The sequence below is a fragment of the Protopterus annectens genome, chromosome 2.part1 (assembly GCF_019279795.1).
Source record: "Protopterus annectens isolate FY-2018-M chromosome 2.part1, PAN1.0, whole genome shotgun sequence".
Taxonomy (NCBI): Eukaryota; Metazoa; Chordata; order Ceratodontiformes; family Protopteridae; genus Protopterus; species Protopterus annectens.
Window position 1 is genome coordinate 572,621,715 of NC_056729.1, and position 20,905 is coordinate 572,642,619.

General features: G+C 39.0%; 1 protein-coding gene across 7 annotated transcripts in view; it reads left to right on the forward strand.

The window, feature by feature from the left end:
• Positions 1-20,905, forward strand: part of PTK2B (protein tyrosine kinase 2 beta) — a 2,401,727-nt gene that overhangs the window by 2,207,674 nt on the left and 173,148 nt on the right. For all 7 annotated transcript variants that reach the window (XM_044062346.1, XM_044062339.1, XM_044062341.1 and 4 more), the window contains one exon: positions 12,231-12,345. In XM_044062346.1, coding sequence (XP_043918281.1) covers positions 12,231-12,345 — 115 coding nt within the window. The remainder of the gene's footprint in view (positions 1-12,230; positions 12,346-20,905) is intronic.

The window sequence follows — 20,905 nt, forward strand, 5'->3', positions numbered from 1 at the left end:
GTGGGTTCTACTTTACCTTTTTATATAGTAAGTAAACCATAGAACCATAGTACCATAGTACGCTTTCACGTACAAACTCATCGTTTTTCTATGTTCTTGTATTAAATAAAGAGAAGTGTTTGCTGCATTATCGTGGTGGTCTTCATACTTGGTTTACTTACTACGTTTTTTGGATTTAGTAGTGAAGACCTTTGGAGGTTAGCTGAGGTTGTGTATATTCCAGTTACCTTTTTATATGTTCATAGGTACTTGGTACGCTGTTGACCTATGAAGAAGCTTAGCCTTACATTCTCATAGTAGATTTTACCCCTTATTTTGCATACAGATATCTCAAAGATGGGCCAAACAAGGATATGTTGGGACATTTATGTTCCCCCCATCCATGAGGAATGGGATGCTAAACTGAGAGTAAATTTGCAGTTATTCATCCATTTGTCCAAATAACATTTGAATATAGTAAGAAAAGTGCTTTATGTGGAGTGGAAGATGGTTCCGTAGAAGCGGTATTCTCTGTCATACAAACGTCTCCCTCCAACATGTTCTATTTATTTTGCAGAAGTCATTGAGATCCCTTGAGATTGTGTTTATGATACCACTGGACTTATGAATGTGTTATAGGTCTGACAGAATAGGGTCTGTTGAACCTCTATTAGTGACATAGAGGTTGACAAGGCTTTGAGTCTCTTTGCATAGTTTTTATGATTTAGGCCCCTGATTCTTTTGGTGAGAAAGGGTTGTGGTCATTTTAGTTGTGACAAATGTTTGGACAGGTGCAGACTGAAAGGGGCAGTATACTCAGTGACTGACCTAATGAATGCTGAGTATAGTAGAACAACTACATCCCTGGATCTGGGCACTGTACCTTTGGAAATAAGTTGTGCAGCAAAGAAAGATTTTGTGGATATAATCACACAAAAACATACTCGGAGGCTCTAAATAAAGATCGGCCTAAGCAGCAGAGACCTCCAAAGCAGACACCCAAGCAACCGCTACCCCAAAACAAAACACGTGCAACACATATCTCACAAAGCCAGTGTGCCGAACAGTCACAGCCCTTAAGACTAAACAACACACCTGATACACTTGTAATAGGTGACTCTATCGTCAGGCACACTGACGTCCCGCTCACCAGGCTGAACAAGGAGAGGGTCACGGTGAGCAGCCTGTCAGGTGCTAGGATCCGCCACATAACACAAGCACTCAGGTCATTCCAAGGCAAGTACAAATATGACTCGGTCATTGTCCATGCTGGTGTGAATTACCTGAGACGTACCTCCCTGGACTACATGAAAAGAGACATAAAGGAGCTCTCTGAGCATGTAGCCCAGGCCGGTATGACCCTGACCTTGAGTAGCATCTTACCCTCACCAAGAATGATGCCACAATATGAAGACAAGATGATCAATTTCAACAATTGGCTTAAGTACTGGTGTCATTCAAAGGGGATCCAATGCCTGTCAGCTTGGGATGATATGCTCGACAAGCCACGATGCTTCGCTAGGGATGGCTTGCACCTGTCACCCCTGGGCTTTCGGATATTGGCAAAGGCTCTTGCTACCCCCATAGTGCCTTTTTTAGGCAAGGCTCAAAAGACAAACCCACCTCCATAGGTATCACAAGGGATAAGAAACTAAGAGTAATGCTAATTAATGCCAGAAGTCTAAACCTCAAGATGCACGCACTCGAAACTCTCCTTAGCATGGAGAACATCGATATCTGTGCAGTAACAGAAACCTGGTTCAGGGCTCCCGAGAGCACCCCAGCACTACCAGGTTATACCTCATACCATGCTTTTCGGCCTCAAAACTTGGACCGAACTACAAAAGGAGGGGGAGTATCGATATTCATCAAAGATACCCACACCTCCAGGTTGGTGGCAAAGCACGAAGCATCAGAGACTATCCATGTGCAACTAACAGTGGGTAAAACTGCCTTCCAGTTTATAGCCTGCTACAGACCACCCTCCCAAACCCAGGAACCCCACTCGGCCTTCCTGAGAACACTGGAAAATAAGAAGGTCTCTCCAAACACTATTATATTGGGCGGCTTCAACTACCCAAACATAGACTGGGAGCATTACTCTAGCTCCAACACCCTAGCCCAAAGGTTCCTAGAATTTATAAACTCAAATGCTATGGAACAACTTGTTACCACTCCCACAAGAGGGGAAAACATACTGGACCTGATCATCACCAACATGGGGACTCTATGCTCCAGACCAGAAGTGTATCCCTCACTGGTAAGATCAGACCATAAACTAATCTCACTGGATATTCACATCCCGACCCCACCCCCTGCCCAGAAACCCACAGTGAAAAACTTCTCTAAAGCAAATTTCACACTCCTCAAAATCGAGGTGGAATCCTTCAAAGCCCCCGGGCCTGTGGAAAATATGGCCCAGACCGCAGAATCCTTTATAAACGCATTCTATGAACACCTTCAGGAATGCATGGATCATGCAATCCCAAATAAAACCAAGACCCAATCCTCCAAAGGCAGACATCCTGTCTGGTGGACCCCAGCCATAAACAAACTATACAATAGAAGGAGAAAGCTACTAAATGATAGAGCAAAATCCCAAAAAGGGAAGGCATCACTGATCAGTATTAGCAAAAAACTACGGGCACTCATAAAATTGTCTAAGGCCAGCTTCGAGAGAAAAATTGCACAGGACACTAAGGATAATCACAAGGCTTTCTGTAGTTATGTTAGGAACCTGGGTGGTAATTCCCAGATATGCTCAGAATTAGTCCAAAATGACAAAAAATACACTGAACCCACAGACATTGCCAACATCCTAGCTGACAGGTTCAGTGCAAACCCCCACCAAAAGGGCAAATATCTATCCCAGCAGAGTGCTGCCCCCCTGACATATCAGATGCTCAGGTAAGAGCCGCTCTCTCCAAAGCAAAAAATACAGCATCAATGGGACCAGACGGTGTCCCGGGCTGCGTCCTACATGACCTCCAAGAAGAACTAAACCCAAACATAAAACTACTGTTCAATCTCAGCCTTACTACAGGATATGTGCCCAAAGAGTGGCGTACAGCAACAGTGGCCCCTCTCCATAAAGGTGGTGCCTCAACGGATCCTGGAAACTATCGCCTCATAAGCCTGACTAGCTTGGTCTGCAAAGCTATGGAAAGGATCATCATGGACTTCATAAGTAAAGATATTGGGGACCTGCAGACACTGGATCCTACCCAGCTCGGCTTTGTTAAGGGCAGATCCTGCCTCTTAATCCTGGTTGATTTCTTTGAAATAGTCACCAAGGTGATTGACGAGGGGAAGGTGGTCCACACAGCCTACCTGGACCTCGCAAAAGCCTTCGATACAATACCCCACTCGGGCATTATAGATAAGCTCACCAGCTTAAATATAAACCCCTATGTCACTAGATGGATTGCAAACTGGCTCAAGGACAGAACCCACATGGTTAGAATTGCTGGAGCCATGTCAGACTCCAAACCAGTTACAAGTGGTGTCCCACAAGGCTCAGTCCTGGGACCTCTCTTGTTTGGTATATATTTCTCGGAGGTACAGGCCAACATGGAAGGACTGTGGCTGACCAAGTTCGCAGATGACTGCAAATTGGGCGCCATAATCGACTCTCCAGCCGACACAAGCATCCTCCAAAAGGGCCTCATAGAAACAGACAACTGGTGCCAGAGCCATGGCCTCAAGCTAAATGCCAAAAGTGTATAGTCATCCCTTTGGCAAAACAAAGTGCCCACAAATTACCACATAGGTGGTAATCCATTAAGTACAGAAGAAGTAATTAGGGACCTGGGGACCCAAGTTGATAGCAATCTCTCATTTGAAACCACGTGGCCAAAGTGGTTAGAAAAACATTTTATATAGCCCACCTAATCATGAAGGGATTCACATCTAGATCAGGGGAGGTCATCGTGCCTCTTTACTCATCCCTCATCAGGCCCATAATTGAGTACAATGCCCCTTTTGGGATGTACCTTACCAGACACCTGCAGCAACTGGAAAGACCCCAAAAGTACCTCACCAAGAGGATCAAAGGGCTCAAACAGATGCCATATGCTGCCCGGTTAAAGAAACTCCAGCTCTACTCAGTGGCATACCGCCTGTTCAGAGGCGATCTGTGCCTGATGTATAAAGCCATGTCCAACCCGGAATTAATGGGCATACTGCACCTAAGAAAATCGAAATCCCATCGAGCTCGAGAGACTTGAACCTCAGCACTGAAATAAATAGGACATGCTGGAGGGACAGATTCATAACCCAGAGGCTCCCTTCACTCTGGAATAAAATCCCAGTCCAGGTTAGGCAGAGTCCCTCATTGACTCTCTTCAAGAGGAATCTTGATGAGTGGATGGGATATTGTAGGTTTACCCCGGGTATCACTTCTGTGTCACTGTTAGACAGAGGCACAGTATACTAACCTCGAAAAAGGGCATAGCAAAATTAATTTAAAATGGGTGGCGAAAGCCAAACACATTCTGGCTAGGCTTATAAATGCCCTAGGGCAGATAGCCTAGTATGAACCTATGAACCTATATGTGATAATCAACGGACAGTTCCCTGTCGACATAAATTCACAAATCCCTAACTTCATAAACCTCAAGTTTACTTGTCTCTCTCAAAGACGCTTAAAGTCAGTTTAAACTATGTATTGGTATACTACTGTGAGTGGCTACCTTCATTGACTGCTTCGTGTGACCGGACCTGGTGTTTTTATTGAGTTATTTGATTGGGCAGACATCCCGTGGGTTACAGTTTAAACTATGCATACATAGATATATAGATATATATATATATATATATATATATATATATATATATATATATATATATATATATATATATATATATATAAATATATATTCATAAGTAAGTCAGACTATTCTGCTATATACTGTTGAGATAATTTTACAATTATAGATGTTTTGTTCTTATTCCAATAGTATATACATCCGTGGTGGTGCAGTGGTAGCGTTGTTGCCTCACAGCAAGAGGTTCTCCCGTTCGATTCTCGGCTGGAGTGCGGGGAGTGCCTTCTGTGTGGAGTCTGCATGTCCTCCCCACGGTTGGGTGGGCATTCAAAAGACATACGTAAATGGGCATGCCTTCGTTGAAGGCTGAACGTCGCGCTGGCACCTCAGCGTTCGTGAAAATCTACTGCCAATCATTAGCGGACCGAAGTTCCGCTGTGACGACCCCTAACCGGGAAAAGCCAAAAGACAACAACAACAACAACCAGTAGTATTTTTATATACATTTTTGTAAAATGTTTATGTGCAGGCAATTACTTTGAAGTTGTACTTGATATTAATTTTCTGTTTATTTCTTTAGACTGTCTTATTCTTGGGCTGTAAAATCAGTTATTTTTTCTGCCTTACTTCATGGCCAAGTCATAGTCAGTGAAAAAATATGTTGAAGGTAATAGCAAGAAATGATTCAATATAATTCTAGTTTCAAAGTCAAGGACAGTTACCCCAGCCCTATGACACAGATGGAAGGACCTGTTGTGGGGATGAGAGTGAGCAGCATGGGGGGGGGGGGTGCAGCTTGGCTCACTGCATTAAAGTTACATCTGCAGGGATGCAGGTAGCACAGAGGATTGCTCTGAGCTGTTACTAAGGTGCTTCCTGTAGCTTTGGGGGTGGATTTGATTTCTTCCATTTCTGCTTGTCTACTGTTTGAGGTTGAGCAAGTCAGTAGGCTAGATAATGCTCTTAGATCACTACTGAAAAGGGACACTTCTGTCTAGTGGGCTTAGTTGGTTCACAGATACATAATATAATAAAATGCAGGTATATCACCACATCATGAAGAGCCTAGCATGCTCACGCTGCAAGCATTGTATAACTTGGTCTGGGGGGTGCGCATGTGGGGAAGGGCATATGCATTTCCCATCTCTGTTATAGTAGAGCTCATGCCCCTTGGATTGAGATAGGACAGTCTGTAGGATCTGCAGACTAGCTTTCTTCCTAAAACCAAACTCTTGCCTCTCATCAGGAAATGAATGGGTTGCAGCTTTCTTGCCTCAGTTGAGGAATAGTCATTAAGACAATCTTACATATAAGAAAAATTAGAGAGATGTGGTATGTGCATTTCTCTTTTTAATTAGCACCTAAACGTTGCTTGCTGGTGTTTAAGTGGCAAAGATTGCATTGTGGAGTTGCTTAGTGTACTGATGGTGATGATTGGGGGGGTGTGGGGTTGGAGGTTTCCTGACAGCATGACTGTCACATGTTAACCAAGTCCTTCAGGCCTTGCTGCACTATGTGTTTGTGAAGACAATCACCATCACAAACTCTGCATATATTTCAAATATACTTAACAGTGATGGGAATGCATCTTGTGTTATGACATCATAAAAGTTGATAAATAAAATGATGGATGTGTTTATAAAGATTAATTTACTAGCAATGCATGTGTTTACAAAGATTAATTTACTAACAAACACATTTTCAAATATTTGTTGTAGTATATAAAAAGAAACGCTAGAAGACATGTTTATCTTTGTAGCCAAAATATATGACACTACTGTTGTGACTCTTTCAATCAATTCATTTTTACATTCTTTAACCCTCAGTCATTGTTCTAAAACATGCAGTACAAAAAATTCAAAGTAATATCCAAGAAATTATTTAATTTGTCTGAGGTTTCTGTATTTATATGTTTTAGATTGTAAGATGCTAAATTACAAAGAGCATCCACCCTGGAGGAAATACAATGGGCATATTCCAAATTTATGTGGAATTTGTATGTTTCTTTTCTTAAAAATACTGTATTACTGGCAAAACCTTGTCCTGTCTTCTATGAGTAAGTAAAATTATGTGTCATTTGCAGTACATTACAGTATTTACTAACCCCTAATGGGAGCAGCCAAAGAAAGAAGAAGACAGTATTTACTCACTTTTATTTATATTAGATTTGTATTTGTTTTTTTGTCAACTATTCTGTTATTGAATACCTGTTGTTTTCAGTACATATGGACTTTTCTGTCATGCCCCCCATGAAGCAGAGCTTGCAGTTGTATCATTGTAGAAATGACAAGTGCCTCTGTACATGCCCAGTTTGTGGCTGTCTGACAGATCTCCTTAAATATGTCTGCTTTACTACTGCCCCATCAGTCTTCACTGGACAACTACTAAGTAGCACTTGATCCCGGGACCCCAGTCCCAGAAATGAGAACTGACCATTTGCTTTTTTTTTCTCTCACCTTGCTGCCTAACTTTAGCTTTTATTTCTTTGTTTACTGCCTCTCGTATCTCAGCTCACCTCTTAACTCTTCCACTGTTAAAAGTAAACCCATAAACAGGGCTGTGCTAAAAAGCTTTGCTTAGTTTATACTTATGCTGCTAATGTGAATTTTCTACCATCCCTGAGTATTGCAGTGACTTAATCAGTGTAGTATTTATAACTGTTGTGGTACGTCTTGTTTAGATTGACTTTGTATTGCGGCCTCTTGCATACCTGTCACCATCAACAAATATATCATGTTTCATGTGTTGCTATAGTGACTGAAACTGAGCAGCTTGATCAATGTACCTATGCAGTTATCAGACAATAAACTCCAATAAATTAAAATGTACGTGGTCTGTTTCCACAGGAACTATTCAGTGTTATTGAACTTCACAAAATAGGAAAAGCCACTCAGTGCAAAACTGCACTTTTTGTTAATTTGGATAATTTTTCCTTCTCTGAAATACATTGGTTTCACAGGTCCTTTACTTAATAAAGGGTTGAAGGGGGCAAAGTCTCCCCCCCGCATATATCTGGGAGGTCTATGTCAGAACAACGAAAAATCTAACTGTCGAACGCTCGAATGAGCGAATAATCAGGAAGTCAAAATCGCTATTGTGGGGGGCTGCGCCTCCCCCCCCACGCTAAATATATTGAGATCACACTACAGTGAGGAAAGGGAAAATATTCTGATCTTCACTGTACTGCGATCCCAAAAAAATCAATATTGACTTTCTGATTATTCGCTCATGTGAGAGTTTGACAGTTAGATTTTTCGTTGTTCTAAAGTAGACCCTACCTGGGCAAAGGGTTTTGTCCATCTAATATGTGTACTTTGAATTCTACTTCTTGAACTTGAATTCATAAGCATGTTGCTCACATCTGTACTACAGAGCCATTTCTACTGGTGATATTTAACTATAGGAGTCCCTAAGTTATGTAATGTAACCAACAGCAAATCCTTATGCATTCTTTTGTAATGTGTTGGTTACTGATTATTCTAAATGTTTGAAATGTACATGCAGAATTTCTTCACCAAAGTTTTATAACATCAGATCATTGTCTTCAAAATCTGTGGAACGGTAATTCACCTTGTTAGAGGGTAAACCATTTCTGATAGCTAAAGGGGAATGTATTTCATGTCGTTTATCTTCACTAGAATTGTTTTTGACCGCAATTAAAACCTTCACTTTGTCCATCTTTGTATACAAATCATATTAAATCATACTAAATTTTCCACACTTTGATTTTTTTAATGCTCTTATCACACCGTAAATTCCCAAATATAATGCCTACTTTTCTGGATTTTAATTAATTGCAGCATTCAAACTTACCAGACAATCAAAACCATCAAATGCACCCATATTTAAGGAATTTCTTGACTTTATGTATGTCTGTAGTAATGCAATAAATAACCTCTCTGTGAGGGCAAAACACGAGTCCTGCAATTTATAATTCTAGCTCATACTGTGCTTAACATGGGGAAAACCCATGAGTTTTACATTCTGACAAAGCTTTAGTAGGTTTTTCAACATATCTAAATAATCATTGCAGGAATCATTCAAGACTTTCTTCCTTCACCCTCCCATTTTTCCCTAAGTCTTGTATATAGCTGTTATTTAATATCTCCAATAGAAAAAAAAACACATACAAATATATTCTAAGTGCTTTCCCTCTCTGCTTGCCAGCCATCACTCCCACCCTATGTGTGTCTTGAACCCATTCACCACCCTCAGCACATGGCCTCTCGTAGACTGGTAGTGAAAGTGAAGAACACTCATGAGGATCCATCATTCAAGTAGGTCTGGAGGTTAATTTGTTACACTGCACTGTATTTTCAACTGCTGACAGTTTTAAGCAAGCCTTCATCCCAGCTGCCCGATACTGTTCTTCATCACCATAGTGGAGCCATGTAAATTTAAAGGTGGACCTAATTGTCCCTATGACTCGTCGCTGATATTACCCACAACACAGTGCGTTAGTGATTTTTTTCTATTAATCTTTTAACCTTCCACCCAGGAATTGTGACAACCATGTAATCCTACAAAGCTGTCTGGATACCCCATGCATGCTCCTATTCGTTAGTATGGCTGTTGATGGTGATGTCTCAATGACAAAGGAACTTAATTATTTCTTTGCCCGTTTTGAGGTGGAAACAGCAGACAGTCATGCCTAGGCCACGGCACTCTTAAGTCATCTATACCAACCTCCTCCAACCACACCTTCAAAGTACAAGAACATGATGTCAAATGTGGGCTCAAAGCGGTTAAAGAAAGGCTACTGGCCCTGATGGAGTGACAGGATGGGTGCTGAAAGTATGCATGGACTAGCTATTTGGGGTCTTCACAAAGGTCTTCAACCTGTCTGTCTAAGTCTACTGTTCCATGTTGTCTGAAGTCAAATATGATCACTCCACTGTCAAAAAAACCTGTCATCAGCAGTCTAAATGACTACCGTCCAGTGGCACTAACTCCAGTCATCATGAAGTGTTTTGAAAAACTGGTTCTGTGACACACTAACATACAAAGCTATGTCAAACCCAGAGCTGTTGGACATGCTCCACTTAAAGAAATCCCAATCCCTCCAAGCTGCACCCTCTAGGGACCTAAACCTGGTCACCACAATAAACAGTATATGCTGGAGGGATCGATTCCTGTCCCAGAGACTCCCCATACTCTGAAAAAAACTACCTATCTATATCAAACAAAGCTCTTCATTAGCACGTTTTTAGAAAAATCTTGATAATTGTATGGGAAATAAGAAATTCACCCCTGGGATCACTTCTATGGCTCTGCTAGACAGTGGTACAGGAAAATAATTTTCTTGGATGGCGAAAGCCAGGGTACTTTTTTGGCTAGACTTATACAGGTGCTAGGACCAATAGCCTAGTACCTACCTATGAACATCAAGGATAGTTTGCCAGTTATCTCGGATACACACCAGTATGCTTACATGGCAAGTAGATCTACAGAAGATGCCATCTCTACTACCTTACACACTGCACTTGCCATCTTGAGCAGCAGGGGAGCTATGTGAGGATGCTCTTTGTAGACTTTAGCTCAGCCTTTAACAGGTACACCGGATAGACTGATCACTAAACTCACTGGTCTAGGACTTTCAGAATCTTGGCTTAAAGACTTTTTGACTAACCATCCTCCAGTGGTTAGACTAGGCCCATACCTCTCCTGTCAGGCTAAACAATGGTGTGTCCCACAAGGCTGTGTGCTGAGCCCCCCCCCCCCCCCGTTTACTCTTTACACCCATAACTGTGTCCCCTCTGATTCTACTAATACCATCATTAAGTTTGCGGGTGCACCACAGTGGTTGGAGACAGCATATAGAGATGAAGTTCAAAGATTAGCTTCATTGTGTATTGAGAACAACCTTGCCCTGAACACTACCAAAACAAAAGAAATTTCCAGAGACACAATGCAGATCACAAACCAATATACATCAATGGAGACTGTGTGGAAAGGGTTCCTGCCTTCAACTGTCTAGGTGTACATGTGGCAAAAAATATCTCTTAGTCCATAAATAACACAGGAGCAGTCAAGAAGGCACAGCAGAGACTTCATTTCCTGACGATAAACAACCTGCAGGAGGAGCTACTGGTGTCTTTTTACCACTGTTTTATTGAAAGTGTGCTGACATACTGCATTTCCACATGGTATGCCAACAGCTTGGCAGCAGGCAGTAAGGCCATTCAAAGGCTCATTAATTTTGCTAGAAAATCACTGTCTGCTCACTGCCCTCTCTGGAGGAACTTTTCAGCTCTTGCTGTCTCAGCAGGGCAACCAACTTCTTGAAATACCCTTCCTACCCTGGACATCACCTGTTTGAGCTCCTGCCTTCTGGCAGATGTTTCAGGTCCATTCCATCTTGGACAAACAGACTTAAGAACAGTTTCAATCCCAGAACCATATGTGAACTGAACAATGCTAAACACTCACACTGAGTACAGGTAATAGTAATTTGCACTTTAAGGTGTATGTTTACATTCCTGTGCACCTTACTTTATTCATTTCATGTGCAGTACATGAAGTGCAATAACTTAGTTGTTATATTGTATTGTTTAGTATTGTATTGTATTGTACTGTATTCTCTTATTTATTCATGTTCATTATATGTGAATGCACCTTAGGAGGATTGCTACAAGTTTTGCTGTATTGTGTAATTACAATAAAGAAATCTTACCTGTTCACATCTGCCAAAATGTGGCTACTGTGAAATGCACAGTTTGGTGGGTGTAGATGTCCTTTCTACTGTATGCTAGCCACCTACCTCCACCATGCCTCTCAAGTGTACCTCATTATAAGGGATGTTCCTCATTTAGGGTCTTAAAGTCAGTGTTCCTCACAGTTGTTTTGCACATTGAAAACATCTGTCATAGAGTCAGTGTAAGAATTTTTTAACTAGTATCCATAGTAAATAATTTTGAATCATATTAATTCATCAGAAGAATATTTTGTAAGAATGAAGTAACGCATTTTATCTGTTCTGTGAGCTTACTAGTTGATGTTACAAGCAAGCTGTTTGTAAGTGTTCCACATTTTGCCCGCTTGTCCCACATTTTGAGAGGTAGTGTTTCTCATTGTAGAGATGGAAGGTTGAGAGCTATGACCTCCACTAGGTGCTAATTATGCAGCAGGCTGGGATGCCTTCCTTCTTCAAGGATGGTAAAGTTGGCTTCAGTCAGTTGCACCCTTGCAATATTTCCCCTGTTGCCTGGGTTAGTACTCAGTCACAGGTCATTTAGGGTGCAGTCAGGACTTGATACACTGCACTGTGGAACCAATGTACATGGTTAAAGGCTAATGATTGTTTCCGTACTTCCTCAATGCTTCTAGCTATTTATTTTCATGTATTGAAAAATATACTATAAGGTGATGTTTTGTTGTAAATTCAATAATAATGTCTTTAAAATTAAATATGTACACAGTATGACCAGCTCACTTTATTACTGTACGAGAAACCTTCTCGACTAACTTAATTTGTTGTCATTTCAGTGATATCTATCAAATGGAAGTTGCGGCAGTGAAAGAACAAGAAAAAAATAATCGACACCGAGCTCCTAAAATAGTAGAACAAGCTCCTTCAATAAATTTGGAACCACCTCCAAAGGTAATTGAATATAACACAATCATTTTTACATATACTCTAGAAAACTTAAAGAAATGAACAGTCTTTAATGCAAACATTTAAAAATGCCAAAAACTAAATGTCTATATCTGTAGCCTGTTTCTAACACAAAATGCCTTTTTTTTATCTTCGTTCCTACAGATCCGTCCGTTTTACTTTATTTATTTATTTATTTTTTTAATTCTGAGAGGATGCATTTTTAGTATAGCTGGAATGTGCAAATCAGCTCTTGATAAGAAGGTTTGCCTCTTCACATTATGCGTGCATCTTTTTTTTTTAAGCTCTTCTGAGTCAGGTTTCACAACTCACACTTGAAAACACTTTTAAGTGATGGGTGTGTAACCCAATGATGATATTACTTTAAGGAAATGTTAGTATTTATATTTTTAAATTCTTTCATTGTGGAAGAGTAGTAAATTTAGAAATAAGTAACATATATAAAAATGCATGTAGGGATCAATTATTAGTTATATTTGCAAAAATAGTACTATATTTATAAGGCCTAAACCAAAGGGTAAAAAAGTCATATAGCCAAACTACTCATCAGAAAACTGCATGAAAGAGCCATGTAAGCTAAAGTTTCACTGTGTAATACCCTAAACTTCCTGTAGTACAGGATCATGGGATATATGCATGGATATATGGAAATAACCCCTTAAGACATACAAATCATCAGCTACATGGCTTTTGAATACCCATAACTGTTTTTTTTTTTTTCTTCAAGTCTTTATCAGTCCATTCAGGGCAATAAAACCAAACCTCACTAGCTGTAGTCATGCCATATTCACCCTTTTTCTGAGCAATTCAGGTCAGCATAAACTGATGGCTAATCTTCGGAAACTCAGAACTTAAGACTTAGCTTGATATCCGCAGACATCAAGGTGACTGCAAATTATCCCAAATAACATCCAGACCAAATGGTAAAAATGTGACACAGACAAAACAGTCGGTAGAAACACCAAGAAAGACCCATCTAAGATGGAGTCTTCGCTGTATTTATAAGGTTTCCGCTGTTAACAAGATGCTTCCAGTAGCCCACAGTGCAGGATGTGATTCTTTCTACCTTTGTTTGTGTACTTTGTGAATGTGAACAAAACACTTGACCAGGCAGTGCTCCTTTGCACCCCTTGAAAAGGGTTACTTGTGCCCAGTGGGCTTACCTAGTTAACACATGTATAATATAAAAATTAAAAAAAAAAACATAAAAAATGTACCAAAGGATCCACAATTCAGTTATGAAATGTTTCATGAAATGTATTTTCTTTCTGCTAATCAGAGCTGTAGCTTGCTCAACTAGTAAATGGAGACTTTCCACAATCTGGTACCCCTCAACCCTTAGCTGAAAAAAAAAAAAGATTTGTTCTCTGTTCGGATGCTTCGTGAGGAGCAATGTCCTTTCTTCCTGATTTGCACCCCTCGACTCTCTGTCCACAGGGAACTAGAATCACTCATTATTAAACCCAATACCATGTTCTTAGGTTTCAACTATAGAATGGGAAACCTATACTACAACTAGTAGACAAGCACAAAAATCCCTTCTTGGATTTTGTCAATTCTAACACCCTGGAACAATTCCGTCAGTGTACCCACCATGGGGAACACCATCTTGGATCTTGTCCTTACTAATACAGGAGCACCTTTTAATATCCCTTGTATCTTCATCACATGTTTGGTCTAACCCCCATTCTGTTACACTGGTTGCAACTCTCATACCTCCTCATAACTTTTAGATGAGGACTCTCTCCTTTGAATGTATATCAAAAAAAAGTTCTATGAAAGTATTGTTGCAAATTGTTAATTGAATATGTTGTTATCCATGCTTTTACTGTTTTATTAACAACTATCTGCATCTCACTTTGATTTGTAGCCTCATTGTATGCTGTTTCTTATAAAATGCTTTTGTATACCTATGTTTCTAGAGCTTTTCTCCCCGGGTTTCCGTTGAAAAAGGGCATTTTGCCCAGTCGAACATTACCTGGTAAATAAATAAATAAATAACCATAAATCAGCATACTACAAAATAAAATTAATATCATAGACCCCTTCCATCTGTTGTACCCTTTGATTTTTCTTGAAAACAAACTACCAACTCCTAAATGATACATTGACAAGCTTCCAATTCCCACTAAGCCCAGTTAGCTTTGCTGAATACTCATAAATATATGCCACTCTTACTGTACCAGCATGTAAACAACTGCATAGCTACAGCTGTAGCCTGTAGAAACAAGTGCGGATAGACTCCAGAAAGAAACCCCCATGATGGAATCATAATATCAATAAGCTTTACAGTAAAAGGAAGAGAAGTTTGATTAAAGTAAGAAGATTAACTCCCAGACTGATAGAACCCTTGTCATTGAAATAAGCATGGAACTGAGTAGCTTAATAAAATCCACTAAAGCCAAGTTCGAGGCTAAAATAGCCACCCAAACCAACGACAATGGCAAGGCCTTTTTAATTCATTGTCATAATCCCAGAAGCACAAAGCAGCAATGTGCTGAGCTGATTGTGAACAATGTTACCCACACTGAGGCTGAAGGTGTAGTGAACCTGGTGGCCAATAAATTTAGCTGAAACTTTACGACCCCTTCTGTTCATCCCACAAGATGTACCTGAATCTGAATCGCCTCCAACTACCACACAAGACCAAATCCTAAAAAAGCTGAAAATGCAGCACTGATGGGTCCTGACAACATCCCTGGAACATCTTAATTAGTATGAAGTACAAATCTGTTCACCCCTCACCCTCCCAACAACACTGTTCAATCATAGCCTCCATATAGGTTTCGTACCAAGCAAATTGAGAACAGCTACAGTCATTTCCCTGCATAAGGTAGGACCTTTCACAGACCCAGGCAGTTCAAGACCCATAAGTCTGACTAGCCTCATATGCAAAGCCATGGAAAGACTTAATGTGGAACTAATCAGTAAGGAGATAGGGAACCTTCAAACACTGGGAAAGACTTAATGTGGAACTAATCAGTAAGGAGATAGGGAACCTTCAAACACTGGGAAAGACTTAATGTGGAACTAATCAGTAAGGAGATAGGGAACCTTCAAACACTGGATGTCACAGTTTGGCTTCATCAAGGGCACCTCATGCTTACTCCATCTGGTGGACTTTTTTGAAAAGGTCACCAAAACAATGGATGAAACGCACACCAAAGCTTTCAACACAAACCCCCACACAGTCATAGTACAGAAGCTAAATAAACTGGGAATACACTCATACAAGATCCCCTGGATTGCTAATTGGCTCACAGGTGAGATGCAGGAGATTAAAATAGGGGAAGCTACCTCCACAAAGAGACCAATCACCATTCACCAGTGGAGTCCCTGAGGGTTCAGTGCTGGGACCTCTCCTGTTTGACATCTGCTTCTCTGAAGTAAAAGCCAATGCCAAATTTCTCTGACTGACTGATTTGCAGATGACTTCAAACTAGGAGAAGTCAGTGAATCCCCAAAAGACATAGCCATTATGCAGGAAGGTTTGTCACAAACAAATAACTGGTGTCAGTAATATGAACTGAAACTAAATGCCAAAAAAATGCATTCTTGTATCCTTTGGGAAGTCATCTATGCTGGGGAACTTCCACATTGACAATACTCCACTATGAGTTGACCCAATTGTTTGAGATTTGGGAACAGCATGCATCCACTGTCATAAGAAAGTCCTTGTGTATTGTACAGCTTATAAACATAGGGATTGTGCCCAGATCTAGACATGTAATTGTCCCCTACGCAGCCATCATTAGAGCAGTCATTGAGTATAATTTGCCTTTTTGTATGTATCTGTACCCTGTACTACTAATGGACAATGGCAGCTTCTAAACGGTTTATCCCATTCGTGGGTTCCCTCAAATTATCTGTGATATAATCCCAATTATTTTCACTAAGAGTAACATATAAGTAACGACATGGGAAGAGTAAGGCCAATCTACCAATCTGACATCAAATGGGATAGGTTAAATCTAGCACCAAAAGGGAAATTGGCTAGGCTTAAAATGGCCCGCAGCTTACTACTGATTTATATAATATATATACATATGTATTTATATGCTTACATACATACATACACAGATACATATTTATATATGTAGATAGATAAAAAAAGTATGAGCATATAATGAGTAATCACAGGCAAGTTTATCTGAAACATAAAACATGGAACAAAAAGTAATGTAAACATTCCCACCCCTGAAAAATTAAATACAGTATACTGACTCCAGGATCGCTCAACCTCAAGCATTAGCAGGAAAAACCCTTGACTTATGTAATAGTTTTACATAATTCGACCAATCGTTCCACCAATGAAAATCAGCAACATTTCAACACTATTAGTACTAGTCGCAATGAAGCTTAGGCCTTTATTCAACACATTAATTTTGTCTTAAGTCAATAGTCTCTTTGAAATGTTTAAAGTCAAGTTGTCGCTGTCCGTTGCCATATTCTTTTGATAGTCTGATTGGACTGTCTCTCTAATGAATGACTACAGAACAACAAATAGGCCCAAAGTGCCTAGTAGCAACAGGAATTCCATGGGTTTTCCACAGTTCCCCTTCCCCATATCTAAGGAGAGAGGGGTGAAAAGAGACCGTTCTGCCAATCGAGGCAGGACCAAGAGGAAACATTCATTAGAGAGACAGTACTAATAATTTAACAAATGTTCTAATAGATATTAAAATGTTTTTAAGGAATGTCTTGTTACAATATGAATTTGGTGCAATGCCTAATGACAAGAAAATTAATTTTAAGAAACCAAGCACTTACATACCAAATAGTCATCCAATAATAGATGTATTCTATAGTTTAGTAGAAGATGAATTACATGAATATTACAGTTCAACTAATGTAAATAGATTTAGTAAGAAATATACTAATTTTACAGTTAGAGATAGGATAGCTCTTTCTAGTTTACGAAATGATCGAACTATTATGATCAGACCAACAGACAAAGGTGGTCCTATAGTTATAATGGACTATGAGAAATACCAAGAAGCTATGTATAAATTGTTGAGTGATGAGAAATATTATAAACTTATTAACATACAATAAAGTTGAAGAAATTAAGTATCAAATTTTCAGTCTGATTACAGACTTAGTCAAAAGCAATGACATCACTCCAGACTTGGGCAACTACCTATTTATTTATTTAAACCTATATGTTCCTCCCTGCTGTGCAAATCTGTTTCTTAAAACTAGTGCCCTAGCACAACATGTTTATCACAGTTGTTAACACTGTAAATATTGTATAGAATATTGTGTTATTATTTTTTCTCTTTTTCTCTTTTACTATTCTTGCTTCTGCAAAGAATATGGGATTAGGGATCCTCACTGTATTTTTTACTTTTGTTAAAGTGCTTCTGTACTGTTACGATGCTATATTGAAATAATTCCTTAAATACGTATAATTTTGTCTCTTACTGGGCTGTTTTAATGTTATTTACTAGTATATAGTGGAGCTTTTCTCCTTGGGCCTCTGCTGAAAATGGACATTTATCCAGCCAGACTAGCCTGGTCAACAAATGTAAAATAAAAATAAAAAAAAGTACCTGCTGGTGGAATTCCCTTTGATCCCTGTTATACAAATTCATAAAGATAGTCTCAATCCACCGATGAGACCTATAGTCTCAGGGAAAGGTTGGTGTACTGAACCTTTCTCAATATATGTAGAGAAAGCTTTGAGACCAGTACTTAATGATAACACCTATGTCCTTAAAGATACCAAACAATTTTTGCTGGACCTGTATGATTATAGTAATATACAAGAGATTAGTTCAGATAAATTTTTTGTCCCATTAGATGTTCAGTCACTTTTCACGGTAATACCTAATAATATTGGTATAGACTCAGTCAAAGAGTATTTAAATTTACATAGTGACTTTGACCAGAGATATGTAGATTTGCTAAGTCTTTTTCTGGAAGTGATAGTAGAAAATAATATATTGGTGTTTGAACAATGCGTTTACATTCAATGTGATGGCGTAGCTATGGGCACTTCTTGTGCCAATAGCTACGCCAACATGGTATTGGCCTATTGGGAAGAAAATCATTTGTTTAAATGTGACATCTACAAAAGACATGTTTTATTTTACCGTCGTTTTGTAGATGATATTTTTCTGCTTTGGAATGGGAGTACAGTGGAGTTGGACAAATTTATTTCAGACATGAATTGCATGACTAGTTTTTTAAAATTTACCCATAACTATTCCAATGTATACATCGAATATTTAGATGTATACATGGAAAGAGTTATGGACAAATACAATAATACAGGAGTGTACAGGAAACAGTGCCAAAGGAATAACTTATTGCATAGACGGAGCATGCACCCCCATTATATTTTCAAAAACATTATAAAGGGACAAGGTATGCGTATTTCTCACTTGAATGCCACTGATTTAGGCTTCCATGAAGCTATAAATGCTTTTAGAGATAGACTTGTGAGTCGAGGATATAAAGCAACAGAAGTAGATAGAGGCCTTTTAGATTTAGATAAACTTAGGCAGGATAGAGCTGCACCATATTTTTCAACACGGATAGAACTGGACGAAGTTAATAGGTCAAAAGACAAGAACATAAAAATACCAATGTTCTACACGAATGACAACAGTGCTTTATATAACATTATTAATAACCATTGGAAGATACTTACTAGCAATGCTGAGATCAAAGAGATTGTGGGGGATAAACCATATTTTAGATTCAAAAACAAACCCAATCTCAAGAAACTGTTATGTTTTAACTCCACAAAAATATGTCCAGTAATATCTGGAATACCAGTTCATGTGGACATTGTAACTACTGTAGTTACATTAGTACCGAAGGCCATTTTATCCATCCTGATACAGGACAGATTTATAGTTTCAGAATAAATGCAACTTGTGATACAGCAAATATAGCCTATTTAGCTGAATGTGAATTGTGTAGTTCATTCTATATAGGGAAGACTAATAGATCTTTTCGAACAAGAATCAGAGAACATTTGTATGCCATTAAAATACAATATCAGAACAATGCGTTAGCTAAACATGTCCTGATGTTTGATAATCATCACACATTTAAATTTGAAATAAGTAGCACAAAACTGGATACCAGAATGAAAACACACACAGGCTTAGTCCAATATAGCTTAAGAATTGGTGTCCATACTTCTTAAGCTATATTGGACTAGGCCTGTACACATTTAAATTTATGGCTATAGATACTATTAATCCTATAATTAGACAAGGAAATATTAGGAATAATACAGAAAAAAGAGAAATGATTTGGATATTGAAACTCAGAGCAGATAGAGGTCATGGCCTCAATGAGAGAGCATCTCTCAAACCAATTTTAAAATCCCGATGATATTTATGAGAGTTGATAACTGCATACTTATTTAACAATGTCAATACAACAGAACAAATACTGTTAGCTAGTATATATATTATTTTACATTATTTTTTGTATTTTTCACATATGTATTTTAGTCATAAGTGTTCTATTTATTTTATTAAATGTTGTTAGTTAAACATGCTAGCACAAAGCTGGTATTTTATATGCTTCCATAAAGAAGTGCTTTTGATGTAATTTGAAAATGTTTAACGTTAGCGAATGGTTAACAATTAAGCTACGTCATAATTGTTTTTAGTATTTATAGTAGTGTTTGTAGAAATGTGCTTGTTGGTCTGAAGAAGCTATTGTGAAAGCGCTTACCAGTGCACGTTATTAAAACTTTTTTATAGGAAGAACCATTGTTACGTCTTAAGTTTCGTTTGATGCATGGTCGCACACACCAAGAAGCCGTTTATTTTTGTTATAATATATATATATATATATATATATATATATATATATATATATATACCCCCTTATTTATTTTTTTTTCCTACACAAATACACACACACATACACACAGTCTATGGTATGAACTTCATCACTCAATAGCACTTACAAACACTCACTCATTTAGACATAAACAAATATGTCCACATATACCCACATACCTCTGAAATGACCCTGTGTTTACAGAAAAGCCTTGATTTTGCCTCATATATTTTCTCCCTGTCCCACATAAAAGAAATCATGGAAGGTTATGCCAGACATTAGAGTTGCATACGTATTTTTCAGAAAATGCATTGTGATGTAAATCCTGTTCTATTAAATTTTAAGTGAATCACTGCAATATTTAAATACTGTCCCTGGTTTGGGATTTTTATTCCTCCATTATTTTTGGCTTGTCCATAAATGTTGGCCAAATAAGTTGACTGCTTAGGCTACAACCCATATCCCCCACACTCTCTCTCTCACAGGCACTCACAAAAACACACACAGACCCGTCCTCACACACTGTCATAGGCACCCACATAAGCTCACACACGCCCACCCTTCCTCACACATACACAGACGTACACGTACTCTACTGATCTTGTAACCAACCCCTCAACTGTTACTGCCCAGGCAGAGACATACCCCCCCCCCCCCCACACACACACACACACAAGACTATTCATACACATTGCCACAAACATACAAAAATGCATTCACCTCCACCAGTACATTC